Source organism: Manis javanica, chromosome 5 (genome assembly GCF_040802235.1).
Source record: "Manis javanica isolate MJ-LG chromosome 5, MJ_LKY, whole genome shotgun sequence".
NCBI classification, from domain to species: domain Eukaryota; kingdom Metazoa; phylum Chordata; class Mammalia; order Pholidota; family Manidae; genus Manis; species Manis javanica.
This window is the reverse complement of record NC_133160.1, coordinates 106,729,362-106,749,276: the sequence shown is the minus strand read 5'-3', so window position 1 is coordinate 106,749,276 and position 19,915 is coordinate 106,729,362. Positions and strand designations below refer to the sequence as shown.

Here is a 19,915-nt window from a genome sequence, read left to right as displayed (position 1 = left end):
GTCAGAAATGGTTAAATAAACTATAACTCTCAACTGGTGAACTCTTGCAGACTTCGACAAGGTGCCTACAATGTACTTTGAAGTTAAAAGGCAAGACATAAAATTACATGTGCAGTATGACTGCCATCATGCAAAACAGAACAAATATATGCATAAAATATAGGAAGATTCACTAGAGAATATTAACAGTGGTTGTGTTTATGTGTTAGGACCGTGTTTATACTTTTTAGAATCTTGCAGATTTTCTTCAGTGACCTTTAATACTTTATTTTCCTGGTGAAAAATCTAAATCAACATATCATGTAATTGTTAAATGAAAAATATTGATATTTTCTGCTATAGAATTTGTGGCAATTGGCACTGGGTGTGTCCATGTGAAAGAGCTGTATTGGGGCACAGAGAGCTAAGACCCGATGGTGCAGCTGACAGAAGCAGGGACGGTATCACCCGGAGTCCTCCGGACTACCAACTGCCTGTGTGATAATAAAAATCACTGATCTAAGCTCTTATTTACATGAGTCAGGCATTTCCCATACTTTTTTTCCCATTATATCCTCATAAAAACTGTAAGAGATAGGTGCTACTGTTAGCCCCATTTTACAGCTAAAACTGAGCCTTCGAGCAGTCAGTTGTTTCGCTGGTATGTGGAGGAGCCGCAAAGTTTGAGGCCGGGCAGTCTGTCTCCACAGTCCACCAGTTTCTCACTATGCACTGCTGCTACCCGCTCCAACGTAACGGCTGACACTGAGGGGAAAATGAACACTTTTCTAAGCCATACTTCGTTTCATGCAAGGATCTCTTGTGTCAGGCAAGGGCACAGCCTCCATTTTCCTCCGTTTCAGGAGATTCTATTTAGGTAAGTCTTCAAATGACCCCTGCCTGTCAGTGGAGGTGGCCTCCAGTAACCACTTGTTCACTGTATTATCTCCAGGCTCTAACCAGAGTGCAATCTGCTCATTGTCCCTCTCTGCACATCAATCTGTTGCTTTGGGGCAAGGAGCCCATTTATAAATGCTCTCATGGTGGCCAACTTTGCAGACCCAGACCAACATGGATAGAGTCCATGACAGCTTCCTACTTAAAAGGCCAACAACTGTTGCTCTTTACTTGCCAGCACAATGCTGAGCAGCCTTTCTTCATGTGCTTGTTGAAAAGTTCACCCTGCAAAGGCCGACTGACTGGATATGCTCAGCTGATACATCAGTGCACACAGGCATTTGAGGCTGTCTCACACAGTTGCATTTTCTCTACAGAAAATCCTGCTGTGTAACATTTCCAGGGATAAGAGGACTGGGGACTGCACTACAATAGAATTCCAGGAGAACAGAGCAGGATACTTTGATAGTCCAGACCTGTTGGGGTGAAGTGTGTCACTAAAATAAAGCAAGCCCTTCCCACCCTCCCCAGCACCCCAGGGAAACATGGATGGGGGAGTGGGGAAACAGAAACAGATTCCATGAAATCAGTCATGCAGATTGGTCTGAGGAAAATGACACTGGGCTTAAAGGAAATCCATCTCAAATTGAAGTTTAAATTAAAAGCAAATGTATCAACAGGGAAAACTTATTGAGCAAAAGGAAATGAGTAAACAAAGATGAATCCCAATAAGACCAAATCATCAGGATAAGTGCTATGAAAACTACTGGGAATCTTACTGTGTCCCATTTTGTTCTCTGTCTCATGGTCCCGTTCCCTGGGGGACAACGCGATGGTGTCCATTTACTTACTTTCTCTGGAACCGGACCACGGGATCAGCCAGCAGGTCAGTGACGTCAAGCTTTCTCCCCTTCTCGATGACATCTCGGTGCTTGCGAACAAACAGCCACCCGATGTGGGAGAAGAAGAAGCCCCGGCGGGCGTTGTGGGGGTCAGCGTCAGTCTCTGAGTACTTGTGGTGGACTCGGTGGTCCCTGGACCACTCAAAGATGTCATTCTGCAGAGAGAATGCACACCCCAGGTGAAGAAAAAGCATCCTTGCACCTTCTTGATAGCTTTCCAGCCTTGCCCTGCCTCTCCACCCTACTGCCACTGAGTTTCACTTCGCTGTCATCCTCAACACACAATCTCTGAATGGCAAATTCAGTCCCTGGAGTTGGCTTGGGTGGTTTTCATGGAAACAATAGTAAATCCTCAGTAGGGATCAGAGCTTGTGTTTGGGATGTGCGCACTGTAGGAGGCTGAGGCTTATCTTATTGAGTGAACTAGGGGGAAACCTGAAAGTTCTGGTGGGATAACTGAAGTCTCCTAGGAGATCATTCATGCCAAGAAAAGACAGATCCAGTCTCAGGGTGAAGTCTTGGTTGTCAGAGGTGAGAGACAACCTTGGTATGAAAGGGGACTGGTGCTTGGCCTTGATAGCTCTGTCTCCCTCCCGCTCTTCGATGGCCTTCTTTCCAGATTACAGAGTCAGAAGGAAGCCAGTAAGTAAAAACCTAAAGAGCTGCTTCACCAAAGCTCTGCTAAATACCAAAGCACAAGTAATACTGAGAGCTGCCTTAACAGTATGTCACAGAAGGAAGAGAGGGGAGGGGACTTCTGCTCCTTGAAGAATCTGGTGTACTCTGCCACATCCACCCAGTGGAGAAGCAGCCAGTGCCGAGCCACAGACAGCACTCATGAGAATCCCAGTGAGAGCCTCCCCAGAGAGACACTGGTGCCCAAGGAAGGAGAAGCATCAGTGGCCAGCAGATTCTGCCAAGCCAACAGGCAGGGTGGGGCTCAGGCACACATGGGAGACACATCCCATCGGCCCTTTCGATAGGAGACAGTGGGAGGGCATCAGGGGACTGGAGGTCCTGGCTAAGTTATCAGGGGGAAGAACCAGTAGCATTTAGGCTGATACTAATAATGAAGGCTATCTGTAGCCATGGGCTGGTGAGATCTATAGACCTTCAATTCAGTTTATACACTGTTTTGTTTTTATCTGATGTTTCAAAACTTTGAGAAGGCAAATTAGGTTGGGAAGTGGTGCTTTTGATAGGACAATTAATCTGAAAATAATGTATTTATATAGTGTATAAGCCTTTTTAAAAAAATGATAGTAATATTTTATACCATAGTATTTGGTACTTTGTCATGTTTTCATTAGAAATCTGCCCTTTCACAGGTATTGACTTCATTTCACTGATGAGAAGAGAAGGAATTGTTTTATTCTCAAAGTTCTAATGTTTTTTTAATCAAAAGGGGGTTCATTGAGTGGTTTCTCTGGCTCACCCAATGCTGCTGGAAGGTTACTCAAGCTTGTTTATCCTATAGCCCATTGAAAATTCTTAAAATTTGCTTAACTCTTGGTTAATGGGACACAGAGAGGGGAGGTAGAAGAACCTTCTGAAGAAGTATATGTTCAGCTTTGAATATAAAGAGAGAAAAAGTGTGCTTAGCAGTCTGTATAAGGCAAAAATTGTAGCCTGGCTTACTGTGATAAGAAAGAAGTCATTAGATGTACCAGTTTATTTAAACACAGTGGTTGGAAAGAGTGAAAGCATTTGTTATTTATAAAGAGAATTCTGGAGTTGGGAAGGAATTTCAAAAGTCATTCAATACTGCAGGAATAGCATATTACTTTGTATTAGTTTATTGCTTTTGTTGCAATGCCCATCTGAACATAGGAAGAGAGGCTTATCTATAGCCATGGGCAGTTTACAGATGGCAAAATTAATTTATGGTGGCCAAAATCTCATTTATGGTACCTGTGTCCAGTTTACAGATGGTAAAATTAAGGTTAGAAGACATTTATTAAAGTTCATCTAGTCAGCCAAAACAGTAGCAGAACAAAGAACGCACCCCTTCCGTTCTTCATTTGCACTCCTTTCAACCTGGTATTTCCCTTCTTCATCTAATCTGGGGAGGAAGGTGCTTTTACAGAGAATTCACATTTTTCTTCTTAAGAGATTATATTGGTTCTCTAATTATTTCAGTACAATTTTATAAAAAAGTGAAGAGTTCCAAAGGGCAAGAAACATTATTTTCACAAAATTAAGCATAATACAAGGAACAATGATGAAGACAAGTTGGAATAAAGAGATTTATTCATTTTAATTCCTCTTACCAGGATACCTTCCCAACAGAAGCCACTTTGACTGCAACAGAGGAATGAAGCAAGGGTTTGGGCCACATTCCAAATAATTGAGGGCACAACTGAGCCAAAAATACTTTAAGATGTATTTCTTTAATTCTTTGTTATTATTTTGTTTTTCTTTTTTAACTCTAAGGCTGAGTCCAATGAAAAAGTGACTAAAGGAACAAGATGCAAGACAATAGAGCAGAAAGGGAGCAAGATTGATATGCCCATCCAAGGGCCTTTTTCTTCCTACTTGTCTGCATTTTGCTTCTCTCCTGGAGTGATTGGGAGTGGGAGCCGACCCTGAACAGTATTTATGTTTGATGAAAAGCTGTATGTATCTAGGGTATGTTCTGTACAGTCAATATGTACAGAAGGGAAAGCTGAGGGCCAATGGGGAAGGAGAGGTGGCCACCTCAGAAGGTGGGCAGGGAGAACAGTCTGGAGCTACAGCCATAGCCCCAGCCATCTCCTGGCAATCTCTTTCCCCAGTGTTTACATGAGCTGATTGCTCTTGTCTGAAACTATGTGTACCACTCCAGTATCCTTGCTTCACAGAAAAGAAAATAAATTGAGGCATAGAGAGATGGCAAATTTCCATCGAGGACCTGACTCTCATGAATATATATTCCATCTGTTTATGACCTGTGTGCACATTCTGATAGGGGCATGTTGTTGATCTCAGCAGCAATCCTAAAGCTAAATACTTACACATTCTAATGGATCAGTTAACAAATGATTCCATTCACAACTTTGAGTTTATACTTAATGGTCAGTTCTGGTAGGTAACAGTCTTAATATGCAATCTTCAAAAGTGGACACATGTCACAGGTTTATTAATTATTTTTGACAAAGAATTGGAGTGGTGAAGTGGAGTAGTTCTAAGACCCCTGGGTATACTTGAGGCACAGGCAGGCTGGGGAACAAGAGAGGAAATGGAAGGGAGCAAATCAGGAGTGGACAGCTATGGGGTAAATGGAAGTTTTTACTCAGAATGTCCAGAATTTCCTGCCTGGCCTTAGTTCATTTACATACCAATAGATGTTTACCACAGCAGAGCCTCCGGTAGATCCAGTCCCTAACTGGTCTGGTGCTAGTCAGTCACCATGACCCAGCCCATGGAGTTCCTGCAGGAAGGGGCAGGCAGGGAGCATGCGCCACAGCCAGAGGGGAGGAACGGAGCCAGGCCTGGAAGCAACTGTAAGAAATAAAATCTCTTTCTCCCAACCTGCCCTTCCCCTTGTTCCCCTTTGGTTTCATAGGATTCATAGTGAACTTGCTCCAGGCCAGGAACACCCTTCCCACTGGAGCAACAGCATTTCAGATGGTAGGCTTTCTTATTTGAGGAGCTATGCCATGGCCTACTTTGTGCTGTCCAAGAGAAATATAATGTGAGCCACATATGTAACTAAATTTTCCTAGGAACCACATTAAAAAAGTAAAAAGAAATAAGCAAAAGTAATTTTAATTATATATTTTAATTCAAATAGCTCCAAAATATCATTTCAACATATTATTAGCATAAAATTATCAATGAGGTATTTTACTTTTTTTTTTCTGTGTCAATTCATTGAAATTGAGGTATATTTTACACTTCTGGCATGTCTCAATTCAGACACTAGCCGCATGTCAAGTGCCCTGTAACCCCATATGGTTAGTGATACCATCCTGGACAGTGCAGGTCTTACTCATGGCTTGTACACTTTTATATTGTGTGTTATACTTTTTAAAGATTTAAAAAATTCAGTTGCTTACTGGTGAGAATGTGAGTTGGCACAAACTGCATGAAGGGCAATTGGGCTCTACCTATCAAAGCATTAAAACTGTACATATTATTTAATCTAGCAATTTATTCTTCAGAATTTACCTTAAGGAAGTAATCATGGTTGTGTGCAAAGATTTAACCACAAGGATGCTCTCTCCAGTGAAAACTTGGAAAAACCCTTGATTTCCACATAACAAGATATGACTGAGTATCTTGTGAATTTATAAATTAATTGAATACTGCGTGTATGTGTGTGTGTGTGTACATAGAAAGTGTCTGGAGAGAAATATTAAGAAAAAGTTCTAGGGTTACCTCAAGGGAGTAAGACTGGGAGGTAGGAGATGAGAAGGAATACATCTACATTTTATTTTATACTCAGAAATTTTTAACAAGAGTATCTGTTGGTTTTTTACTAAAAAACTAACAAAAAAGACATTGCAGTATTAACATGGAGAGATGAGGAGGGAAACAGTTTGATGAAAAATAGTTTTCAAAATAATAGGTACTGTATGAACCCATTTTTAATAAAAATGTGTATTTAAGCATAGGAAAAATAAAGCATAAGTCAAGCTGTTGTGTTTACAGTGGTTCTTTCCAGGAAGTGGAACAGTGGGTGATTTTTACTTTTATTTTTTCAGTTTGTATTTTCTAAAGTTTTATAATAAGCAAGTTGTTCTTTTGTGAGATGGGGGAAACACTCCTTTTTTTAAGTTTCTGTACTCTTGAGTCAAAACAACTCAGCTTCTGCCACTGGCCCCACATTAGGAAAAACTCTGTGAAGCACTAAGATCCATCTAGTAATCCAGTCAGTTCTGCGTCTTTACGCCAGCTTTTTTCTCTCTTTGTTCTTATTAGCACTAATCAACCAATCACACCTCAACCAGTGTGACAGTGCCCTTGCTGAAATCCACCCTTTGTCTTATGCCTTTATGACTTCACTCTCCATCACAGATAATATCCCTAAATGGGGTCCCTGCTGAGACTGTAGAAATTGAAATTGATCATGTGAGAATTTTCTCCATAAGCACAGTTGAGCAAAGGTAATCAGTCTCAAAAGCTCCACTATAGCAGATTATGAAGCAACCTGCTCCATCAGAATTACTTTTTCCCAACTACCTTTCATGTTCAAAATCAATTCTTGAGCCTAGTCCCTGAAACAGCCATAGGGGAAACTGTCTTTTAAGGTCCACACAATACCCACTGGTTAGCAAGATGAAGGCTCAGTGTAAACAGCATCTAACTTATCCTATTCAACAGGTCCAAGACCAGAATCACTGGTCGGCTTTCCCCTAGTCTAGCTGCAAACAGATGCTTGCTTCTGACCAACTTGCTTGTTCTGTCCCCTAATTCAATTGTGCGGCTGTTTGACATTCCAAAAGGGAAATTTTACCAGGTGGCCACAAAATACAGCCAAAGGGAATTCCACTTGTATTCATAATGCATCTTTGTTTCATAATGCATCTTTGTTTCCAGTCAGGAGTGAAAAAGAAACCAGGACCAACATGTTGAACAGGCAGGTTTTAGAATAGAAAGTGTGTGTACATGCTCATGTGCATGTGTGTGCACATGCACATGTGTGTGTGTGTATATCTTGTGAGTGCACGGCATCCTGTGCAGGAAGAGAGTCATTCTATCAAGGGGACCAAAGACATTGCTGCCTCCACTCTTTAGGGACCATAAGGCTCATTTGAAATAGTCTTTAGCTCAGTCTCTGGGGTCTGCATTTAATCTCCTCCAGTTCAAGGGCCAACATTGTACATTCAGTGCTTTCCCCATTGTTGATATTGGGTTGGCAATACTAATTTCCCTCCAGATAAAACTGGCAATCTGTAAGAAGAGCTCAGAAAGTCCCCAAGAAGGACCTGGCAGCAGTCAACACCACCTGGCAAGCTGTAGCCTCGAGAGAACAAGTTTCCACCTGCTGCCTAGCCTTCACATGGCACTCAGCCTGGGAAGGTTTTAGAAGCTGGGCAAGTGTTGAAAAGCTAGATTTAGTGGTTTAAAAAGTGTTCACTAATAAAACTTAGAGACTGCCAAGAAGGAAAGGGGTATTTCATATTTTCTTTTATTACTCCATTGTTTAAATTTCTTATAATGAGAATGTATTTGAATAAGAGTGTTACAATTTTTAAACACACTTGGTAAAAATGACTTGGTCAGTCAACAAATGGCCTTCTGTGGCTCTTTTCCAGTTTGGGGTTTGGAGGTTTGGAGTCAGTGATGTGAGCATTGTTCTAGTCTCCTGAGCGTGATCTCCTTCATTAAGTGAATCAAAATTTCAGGGAGGAAAGGGCCTAGAAAACATGAGAGTCTCGGAGCAATGGACACACTCTGCCCCCAGATCTTGGCTTTTAAATACCTTTCCCCACTAGGAGGAGTCAGTACTTACAGTGAAATGGCTGATGCAGGTTTAGGGCAGGAAAAGTGTTAGAGAAATTTGGAATATTTTATTGTGCCAGAAAGTCGGCAATTGCTAAAAAAATGGAATGTGTCAAAAAGGACATAGGAGTCCATTTGTAGTGCCTCCCCCAGAACAAACTAGATAAAATCCACTGAATAAAATAAGAATCCATAAGCCCATAACAAATAAGGAAATGTGAAGTAAAATGCCGACCAACAAATGTAGAAGAAATCCTGGAGTTAAAAAATCACCATTTTGCAGATGCCATAGCAATAACTGATTCAGGCAAGAATCACTAATGTATGCTAAAACAACTGGGTAGATATTTGGTGAAGAAAAAAATACTTACATAGGCTCATGGTATCTCAACATAAATTAGTCTTTAATTACATAAGGAAAAACAGTAATCTCAGAGTAGAAAAACTGGGTAGGCACCACCTTAACCAAGTGATCAAAGTTCATACCACCAATAATGTGACAAAGTGGTATCATGTGCCTCTGGCTTGATGCTCGGGACCTGAGATTATTAATGTGGCATTCCCGCCCAAAATGTACAATCTGAATGTAGTTAGGAGGGAACACGAACAAACCAAAAATGAGGAGCATTCTACAAAATAACTGATCTGAAAATTTCAAAAATGTCAAGGTCATAAAATCCGTATGTATTATAACCCTACTCATCTTCCATAAATACCCATCATCCTCTCACTTATTATCTGACAGCCTCTCTGCAATACTTTTCTCATCAAGTCTAAACATTTCTTCTTCTTGGCAACCAAAGCACTTCAACTAGAATGATCATTCCTATCTTTCCCACTGTATTTATTATTCTTTAATTTGACAAATAGTTGCTGACTGTCTAGTTGGTGCTAGGAGATAAAGAAGGAATAGGACATGTCCTCAAGGAGTTTATAGTTTATGGAGGAGACAAATGTAAAGTAAATGCCATCAGTTAAATAAAATCATTTGAAGCAAACAGGTATGGGGAATAACAAGGGGGACACAGACGGCAAGGACTTTCTAATCAAGTAATCTTTAACTGGAAGACTTGGGTGGGAGTGAGGGAGGGAGAAGGGAATTGCCTCAGCTAGAGGGAAAGACCAGGCACAGTCCTGAAACTAAAAGACCAGAGTGTCAGGGGCATGAAGTGAGGGCAAGAGTGGTGCCAGACGACGTCCGAGAGGTTCTATGGTAAAATAAATAATGTATCTGGTCTTTGGCCCCGGTGGTTCCTGGAACAGTGTTTCCAAAGCCACCGGGATCTCCTGAGTTATAGGACTGTCTTTATTATGCAAACGAGGGAAGCATGAATGGGACTGGTCACCAGAAAGACCAACCATGTGATTGGAGGGTCGGCACTTTGGGAGCAGAAAGGGACTGTAGACTGAGTTCAGTCACATGGCTAGTGATTTAATCAATCACACCTACGTAATGAAACTCCTGTAAAAACTCTAGACACTGAGGTTTGGGGAAGCTCCCTGTCTGGTGAACACACTCTGTGGGCAGGGAGGGTGATGTGCCCTGACTCCACAGGGAGAGGGCAGAGAAGCTCTGCAGGCGGGATCCTCTGAGACCTTGCCCAGTGCATCTCTTCCCTTTGGTTGGTCCTGAATTGTATTCCTATAAGGAAACTATAATAGTAAGTATAACACTTTCTTGAGTCCTGTGAGTTGTTCTAGTGAGTTATCAGACCTGAGGGCATTGTGGGAACCCCTGAATTGGTAGCCAGTTGGTCAGAGGTATGAGTGGCCTAGAAGACCCCCTTGTTGCAGCAGACATCTGAAGTGGGGGCAGTGGTGTAGAGGACTGAGGCTTTGACTTGTGGGATCTGACACTAAATCAGGGGTGGTTAGGGTTAGAATTCTACTGAAGTACAACTACTGGGGGGTAGAAACAGCACCTTATGCAAAAATCTGATCATGCAGGGCCTTCCTGTTCACAATAATGAGATTGGATTTCATTTCAAATGCAAAGCTAAACCACTGAAAGATTATTTTTCTTGCTGGAGAGTGGTTTAATTTTCATTAAGTTCTGTTTGGCTGCAGTATGGGGAGGGGCAAGTAGTGAAGGAGGAAGACCAGTTTATGAGGCTTTTGCAATAGTTTAGGCAAGAAATGATGATGGCTTGGACTAGGGGTGGCAGAGATGAGAAGCATGCAGATTCAAGGTATAATTTAGCAGTAGACTTGAAGAGATTGGCTAAAAGACTGGACGAGGGATGATGAGGGAAATGGAGAAATCATGGGTGACATGCAGATTTCTGGTGGGGAAAATTAGGAGAGAAGTAGTCTGGGGGGAGAGGACCCAGTCATGCTTTGGTTTGGGACACGTTGATTTTGAGATACCTAGGAGATGTCAAGTGAGAGATGTCATGCAGCTAGCTGGATTTGCAACATGCTACACCAGTTTCCTTCTTCAGCCAGACTGATTTTCTACAGGAGCCCCATACAGTATGTCAGGATCATTCCTCTCTATCTTAGCTAATGTACTTACTCTACCTTCCCCACCTCTTCCTTGCTCAGGTGAATCCTTTTCACCTTTCAAGGTTCAGTGCAAAACTCCCCTGCTGTATTAGGCTTCATCCTAATACCCTAGCCCATATTCATATTTCTGCAGCCCTAAGAGTCAATATGAAGCTTTTGAGCAATTTAATTCTGCACTGTCTTGTTGGAGTCCCTCTTTATTATAATACAAGTCTGCCAGCTCTAACAGGTCATAAGCTCCTCATGACAAGGGCCATTTCTTATACACCTCTTACATTTCTCACAAGCATGTAGTAGTTTATGCACCTTTAAATTCAATGGGAATTAACCAGCAGATTTACACAAAAAGCTACAGAACCATCAATAGGAGAAAATGAAGATAATCAAATGTGTCTGCCTTCTAAAAGAGTTTTTAAAAGCAAGGCTAGAAATTTCCTCTGGCATATGAAACTATAAATTTTACCATTAATTAAAATAGTTATTCAGTGACTCCTGTAGCTACTGTATCTTTGGACTTAATAAAGCATGTAAAACAGCATTCCTGAGACATTCCTGTGAAGAGAGCTCTGGCTGGTGTTAAAAGGAACTAGGACAGGATGACTGAAAAGCCTGAACTTTGAAAACCACTCAGTATCTAATGAGGGGCAGGGGGCCAGGGAAGGCAGTTAATGGAAGGCCCAGATGCATTTGTTAGATCTAGTTTTATTTAACATTAGTCATTAATGACTTGAATAAGGTGTACAAATTTTGCTAATAATGTTTTGGTTGGTACAAAATTAGGAGGTGTTGCAGGCATCATTGGAGGACAGAGAAATAACACAGATGGATCTAAAGAGGTTAAAAATACGAATAAAAATGATCACAATGAGATTTGATTTAGGAAAAATGCAAATGAAGACAGCTGGGAGAGAAATCATCTAGAATGCAAAATAATCAGTGGGTTGGGAAACCTAGAAAGCAACCCCGTAGGTGTGTCTGGCAGGGGAGCATGGCATACAGAAGGAAGCAGTGACAACATGCTAGCTCAGCCCAGACGGCGGGTGGCAGGTACAGGAAGAAAAAGCGTGTTAAGGAATTGCACTGGGACAGTCTCCTTCAAAACCTATAAACAATTTTGGAGCTAATGTGGGAAAATAAACAAAATAGCTAGACATTTGGGCCTTAGATAAGGGATTAGATTCAGCTTCTAAGGTCCTCCAGCTCCAACCTTTTGTGCTTCTAGGAGAGGAAGAGATTGGCAGGGGGAGAAAGAGCATCCTCTCACTGAGCACCTCTAGCGAGCTTTATTTAAAGAAGGCAGAATGAAACTATAGCTTGAGAATACATTTCAAAATAGGTTCAAAATGGACAAGACTGCATGTGGAACTCATCTTAAACAAGTGTATATTTCAAATTTTAATATAGATGTGGAGCCTAATGAATATATAAAATCTGACAGCTATTTGTTTACGAAAATACCCTCTGTTTTACCAACAAGTATTTCCTTAAATAAAACCTCTCTTGTGTGCCTTTTAAGTATACATTTTTTGTTTACAAAGATTTAATCTCCTTGAAATGCTTCAGAATACATCCGTTGTGCAAAGAAGCAAATCTGCATAAAGAGCGTGTGCTATTTTTGGGGAGGGTAGCATGAGAGACAGATTGGTTGGTACATCTAACAGGATTACTCTTTTCTTCAACCAGCTCAGGCTCTGACATTTTCATTCCCATGAGGTTCATTTCCTTAGGTGATTTCACTCATCTCCCCGCTATCATTGTCCTAGATCCACAGCAAAGAAGGAAGTGGGGCATCTTAGGCAGGTGGAGCCATTTTAATCTCTACCTTGAAAGGTACGTTTTTACTGGCAGGAAGTGTGGTTACTCCTGCCAAGTAAGCACAGACAGACAGGCCCCTACTCCCGTGGTAGCCACAGGAGTTTCTGCGCTCTCTCACCCCCACCTTCACCTGTCAGAGCATCCACCAATCCCGACGGAGTTACAAAGAAGCATTTGTAACAATACTGCCTTCATGAATCCATAATCGCCATGACCAGGAGCAGAGAAATTGCTCTAAGGTGACCCAGCTATTTGTCCTTCCTACGTGACTTCCAAGCATGCCCAGGAGGCCTAAATGCTGTGGAAGGAGGCAATGTGGGGCCTGGTGTGCCAATCATCTGCCGCAGCCCCGGGAATGCTCTCAGGGCATCTGGAGCAGGACCACTTCTGCTGCCTGTTAATACTGGAAGGAAACCAACATCCACCCACTTTGAAAGACGGGAAGGCAAACCTGTTTCTGATGTGCAGAAGAAAGGCTGGTAGGCTTGGGGTTAGGAGAGGTGGCAAACACTAAAACAGGATCCCTGCACAGATTGCCATGTAAGGTTTAGGATTCCTGAGCCCATGTTAGTGTTCTAAGGTTTTTTCTCCTGCCTGCCTGACTGCGTGCTGCGCTGGCACCCAGAGCTGCCCTCGAGGGCACTGCCTAATTTGCAAGTGTCTCTCCTTGACATGCACACCCACAGAGACCCAGCCTGGAGGCTTGGCAGGGTCCTGAATATGGCACTAAAGGGTCTCATGACTGTGGTCTGAGGCCTAGTTATGTCACTTAACTGTTTAAAGCCATGTGGCTCCCCTGCCTCCAGTTTTGCGGTGCCTTCCCATGGGACCTAGAAAAATACCCACACTCCTTGCCAGAGGTCTGCCCTGGTGTGGCCCCATCCCCCTCGCTGGCTTCTTCTATGGCTGTCTCCCATGCTGCCATGGACCAGCCACACTGGCCATCTTCCTCCTCCTTGAATACACCTCACGGCTCCCAGCTCTGCACTGCCTGGAACCCTCTTCTCCCACTATCCTCTCCCTCAGGCCCCAGCTGCTCGGTGAGGTCTTCTCCCCGCAGCCTCTCTAAGGAAGCCGCCTGCCTAGACTCTTCACCACGCTGCTCTATTTAAATTCTCCCTATTCTTCTCTCTTGGAATACACTTGTTTATTCATTTACTCCCTCTCCCACTGTAACATAACACGCTATGAGGACAGGGGCCTATCTGTCTGATTGTCCAGTGCCTAGAACAATGCTTAGCACAGGTATTTGTTGAACAAAAGGCTAAATACAGACTGTGACCCTGGGAGAGGCATTAGAGCATCACAGTGAGAAGGCGACCTCTGGCCTCAAGCCACCTGCACCTGAGTCCCCCTTTATCACTTATGTATTTATGTATGTCCTTGGACAGGTTACACAGCCCCTTTCCTTCCCATTTTCTCATCTATCAAATGAGGAAAATAACAGTTACCGACCTCGCATGGGGATTCTCAGATGACTTAGAGGGCCTAATGAAGGGTTGGTGTGTAATCAGCACTGGGTAATTGTTCTGTTTTGTCGCTATTGTTGTTATTATAGAGCTGTCAAAATTCATGGCCCATGACTGTATGATTTACTTGACATATTTATATGTAAACTTAGGTTTATTTACCAATCGCACTGTAACTTCCACTTTCTGGTCTGATATGTGAGAGCTTGGTAGTAGTCACTCCCATCCTCACAGTAAGAAAAAGCAGAATGAACTGAAAATCAACAACTCTTCTTAGATCCATCAGAGAAATTAGGTCACAAGCCAAACGGCTGCCTCAAACACTACAGAGATAACAGGCAGTTAGAGAAGCAGAGCCTACTGGAAGCAGAGGTCTGGGAGCAAAAGCCTGCAACTCACACCAGGATGGGTAGGAACACTTTAAACTATAATTTATTAATTGCTGGAGGCTTAGTGTGGACAAATTTGAGAGTTAAAGACTCCTAGAGGGCCCAGTCGTAGGGGGCCTCACACTTTCATGAATTTTACTTCCAGAAGCCCCACCATGTCTCACTATGAAACAGCTGAGAAAAATTCCCTTGTTCTTCCAGCAGGAGGAGGAGAAAAGTAATCATTCTGAAATAATGCAGATCTCTCTGTTCTCCTTAGCAAGATCTGTCCTTAAGAGAAATTATTTTGCCAGAACCTAATCAACTGGGGTTTTACCAAAGCCTAATTAATCTGCAGGAAGGGAAATACTTACTTTAGGATTACCAAAACACTGAGACCTAATCCAGGACTATAGAACACCCCCCACTCCCTAATCCCCACCCCCACCCAACATGCTGTCTCCATATTGAGGCTTCCTGTGATGGGATTTCAACAGAAAGAACAGAAAGCCTTAATCCCTATAAGGTAGAGAAGGGACGTGGGACAAGCATCATGATTAATTTTTCCTGCCTATGATGAAAAATGCCAAGATATAAATAGTATCGTAAGAACAGGAAGGGACTCCATTTTAAGACTAAGATTCCATTTTAAAAACCAGGGAGTTAGGATGTAAGGTTCCTAACATATTTTATGGTCATCAGACAATAAGTCACCCTATCTTAAGACAGGCAAGTAGTCCTAAATGATATGTCCCCACTGCTTGAGGGTAAGTAACCACAATTCTGGAGAAGAACAGGATTAAGAAATCCCTTGTGTTAAATTTAATCTTACAGAATATCGAGAGGAATGACCGGATAATGACGTGATGTCTTTCACTGGAGACAGACATCATAAGACCACATGTCAAGCCTAGCCCGTGACCCACCAGCCCCTTGCCCCATTTTTGAAAGCCTTAAAAGACAGAATTCTAAGCCTTTAAGTGTACCTCCTCTCTGAGGTTGCCCACACTCCCTTTCTTCAAATGTGTACTTTGCCTTAAGTACTGCTCAACTTATTGCATCTTGTCTCTCTGCTCTTCCAGTGGTAAGTATCTTTGTTACTTTACTAGTTCATTCAATTTGCTAGACTTAAGCACTCTCTCTGTCCTACTTCAGAAAACTAGGAAAGAGTTACAAGGTCTCTGATTTGGGCTTGCAAGTTCCCATTGCCTGGGTGACCCAGATGAGACTGTAGCTATATGATCATGCTTTTTAGTAGCCTGCCCAAAAATCTCTTCTCTTTGCTTTGAGAAGTTCTCAGAACATAATCTCACTCCATCCAGTGCTGTGCAACTCCCCCAAATCCTGGGGTGGGAGGGGCTTGGTTCCCATGCTGTGCAGATTCAAGCAGACACTGGATGCCAGCTGACCCTGGCTTCAGAGTTGGCAAGGATCTGCCTTACACTGAGCAGGAGTTCACTGAGCTTCCCTTTCCTCCCTCTGTTCTTTGTGCTCTGCTACCTGCACAGCTGCTGCCATTCCCTACTTACCTACACTCATCTGACCTGTTGAAGAATTCTTTCTTCATCAGAGTTAAGAACCCTCCACCATCCAGGCTGAGGTTTCACCTAGTGTACAGGGAGAAACCTCCCCAGACACACTGCCTTAAAACATCTATTTAAGAAGAAATCCCTAGGGAAACCTAAAGACAATAGGGAAGAGACAAAAATAAGGACACTGGAGGAAATGTTAGCTCCTGACACCAGAGTTACAGCACACAGTAAGCACATCCTAATTCCTAGCCAGATAAACATTAAAACCTCACACTAAAGCCCTGTTTCCTCAGTTCTTTTTACTCAGTACATCATGTCTAGCTTTCAACAAAAAGTTAAAGTATGCTAAAAAGCAAAAAATACCATCTAAAAAGAAAAAGTGAGCACTGGAACTAGACTTAGACATGGCACAGATGTTGGAATTATTAGACTGGGAATTTAAAACAACTATGATTAATATACTGAGGCCTTTAACAGAAAAAGTGGACAATGTGCAAGAAAGATGGGTGATATAAACAGAAAGATTGAAACTCAAAGAATGAAAAGAAAATTCGACAATTCAGAAAAACTTCAACAAATGAATGTCTTTGATAGGCTCATCAGTAAACTAGACACAGCTAGGGAAAGAACCAATAGTTTCTTCCCAAAATGAAATGCAAAGAGAAAAGATGGGACAGAATATCTAGGAAGCACAGGACAAATATAAAAGGTATACTATATGCATAATTGGGATACACAGAGGAGAAGAAAGAGGGTGAGAGAGAAGAAGGAATGAACAGTAGAAATATTTGAATAATGGCTGATAATTCTGCCAAATTAATAAAAGATACCAAACCACAGATACAGAAAGCTCAGAGAGCATCAAGCAAGATAAATAGCAAAAGAAATCTATACTTAAGCAAATCATTTGAATAGGAAATCAAAGACAAAGAGAAAATATTGAAAGAAGCCAGAAGGAAAAATACCTTACCTGTAGAGGAGCAAAGATAACCTTTCTCTTAGGAAATATGTAAGCAAGAAGAAAGTGAAATAAATTATTTAAAATGTTGACAGATATCTTGCCAATGGGTTTCAGCCCTGGGGAGGTTCACTACGGATTTAGTGAGACCGAGAGATGACAATGGAACATTCTTGGGGTGAAAGGGTTTATTACCCAGCTTGTTCTCCCAGCGATAGGTCGAGCACTGGAATTACATCTGCATCCAACAGCCTGCAGGTCTGTAATCCTCCTTCATCTTTACCTCTGCCCAGAGCCTTGGGCAGAGATCTTTATACAGTGACTCAGTCAATAATAGCTTATTGCCTATGCATGTGGAAGCAGTAGCTTAGCAGCAGGCCAGTTACATCATCAAGTAGTTTAGGTTCAGGTGAGGATCCTGGCCATGGGAACCTTCACTTTATCCACAACAGAAAAATCCTCAAATCTATAGTTCTGCACCCCAAAAAGTTATTCTTCAAAAGTGAAAGATAAAGACTTTCTCAGATAAACAAAAACTGAGAGAGTTTGTCACCAGTAGACTTGCCTTGCAAGAAGTGATGAAGTTCTTCAGAGAGAAGGAAAATGGCATTGGTTAGAAACTCAGTTCTACATAAAGAGAGAAGAGCATTAGAGAATGAATAAATGAAGGTAAAATAAAATCTTTAATTTTCCTTATTCTTAATTGATCTGGTAACAGTTTGTTCAAAATAGTAATGTAACTGTATACAGCTTTCAGATAAATGAAATGAATGACAGCAATGAGGAACTGGGAATACTCTGTTACAAGGTAATTTCATTACTGTGAAGTGGTGCAGTGTTATTTGAAAGTGGACTTGGATTAGTTGCAAATGTATACTGCAAACTCTAGAGCAACCACTAAAACTTTTAAAAACAAGTATAATTGAAATGCTATGCAAAGGGAGAAATTAGAATTATATAATTAAAACCAGAGAAGACAGAAAAAGAGTAGAAGAGAAAAAACAAGGGCAATGCATAACCAACAGGTAGAAGAAATATGACAGATATGAATCCAACTATACCAATAATCACTTTAAATATGAATAGTCCAAAAACACCAATTAAAAGACAGAGACTGTCAGAGTGGATAAAGGAGCAAGACCCAACTATAAATTGTCTACCACTCACACTGTTGAACATCACAGAAGAAATGTCCATGGGTAAGGCAAAAAGATCCCTGGGCTGAGGGTCAGGAGACATGGGTTTCAGTCTGGTCTATCCATTATCTGTTTGACATTTGACAAGTCACTGATGTTCTCTGGGTCTCTCTTTACCTTTCTTCTCTAAAAGAGGATGTAGATTAAATTCCTTAAACTCCCTTCTAGCTTGAAATCCAATGCTTTTCTACTAGGATCTGATGAGTAAATGAGGGCAGGCAGGGAGGAGGCTGAAGCATCTAACAGGTGCTTGTGGACTGAGTTCAGCAGGGACGCAGCTGCAGCCAGCAGAGGTATGTGCATGCGCACAAGAGCCAAGTCCTAAGTGGGTATCAAAGCTACCGCTTATGAAAACTCAACTCTTGGAGGCCACTGAATGGCAGGAATCCCTCACCTGGGTCTACATTTGTCTTGGAGAAAACTATAAGCAGTTTTCAAGCAGTCTTTAGGTTGACTTGCCTCATACTGGCAGGAAAGGAGGATGGGCCAGAAAGGAAACGTGGGGTCTTTGCTGAACACAAGGATATAGAGTGGACAGAGGATTATTACATCTCCTTGTCTGGCACTCCTGCCCCATCTTCATCTTTTCTGACTAAAGCACCTCCACCTTTCCCATTATTGCCCCCATCCCACACATAAATCCTCTCCAGAAGAAAGAGAAAAAGAAATTTCAAATGATTAAGTCCCAACTTTACAAAGATTGTTCTTGATGATCAAGATTTTGTTTACAGCATCTAGCAAAATCTCTGCTCATCTTCAAATACAGAGGATGACTTGTTCATTTTGGCCCCAAACATGGCAATTCTAATGGAGGAAAGCATAGGAGACCCTTTGAAACTATCTTTAAAAATCCAGGGGGACATCGAAGAAAAACTAAGTCGATCACTCTGCCTTAAGTCAGGATTGTAGGTCAGTACCCTAGATTGAGAGATCACAGCTCAGTTTTTACATTCTCAGGTTGTTCTCTTCCTAGGGTTAAGTGGCTTGGGTTGACTGTGTTCTTCCCCACTGACATAGTTATGCATTGTATGGAAGCTGGACCTATGTTGATCTTATAAATAGCTCTCACTAAGTGACATTGCTATACACCTCAGACTCATGAAACAGACATTTCCATTGTAGGAAACTGTAGGAATTCTAATATCCCACTAGATGGAATGCTCTATGAAGGCATAAGGATTGTGACAATGTGGGCTAATCATGATACCCACTGTGCCTAGCTCAGTACCAGCCCTATAGTAGGTGCTCAATAAATATTTATGGAATGAATGAAAAAAAATCCACCACAAATGTGAGCCTAGAGGATCCATTATCCAAATTTGATGATTTCTAAAGATATATTTTAAAACTGTATATTCCTTTTTCATTTATTTAACAGTCAATCATTGAGTACTTTCTACATGATAGGTCCTACAATACGAAGCGAATGAGACAGTTTGCCCATTCTCATAAAGAAGAGGGGGAACAATATTGACTGAGTGCTACAAAACACTAGGCAGTTTTTATTAATTATTTCATCCTCCCAACAACTCTCTGAGGTAAGTATTACTATCCCCCCCCCCACTTCTACAGGTAAAGGATCAGAGACTTGCACAAAAGCTCACATCTAGCAAATGGCAGGGCCAAGAATTTGCTTACTTTTTAATGTACTTTCTCCCTAGAGTAACTTTAAAATCACAATGTGATATTTTGTTAAGGAAACTTAGGTTCTCAAAAATTGAGGTATAAATATAACAGTTTTACTGGGAAAGGAGAAATCAGAGTTTTCGGCTCTTAATTTCAAGTTACTTATGTTGGAAAAAGATCCAATAACAGAGGTGCTTTATAGTTACATGAGTGTGTAATTGGAGGCTAAAAATAATAAATTG

The 19,915-nt window shown here is 41.7% G+C and overlaps 1 protein-coding gene across 1 annotated transcript in view; it reads right to left on the bottom strand.

Annotated features, from left to right (window-relative positions):
- The window catches only part of SCD5 (stearoyl-CoA desaturase 5), a 155,306-nt gene that overhangs the window by 45,283 nt on the left and 90,108 nt on the right, over window positions 1-19,915 (bottom strand). The window contains exon 3 of the mRNA XM_037021203.2: window positions 1,728-1,933. Coding sequence (XP_036877098.1) covers window positions 1,728-1,933 — 206 coding nt within the window. The remainder of the gene's footprint in view (window positions 1-1,727; window positions 1,934-19,915) is intronic.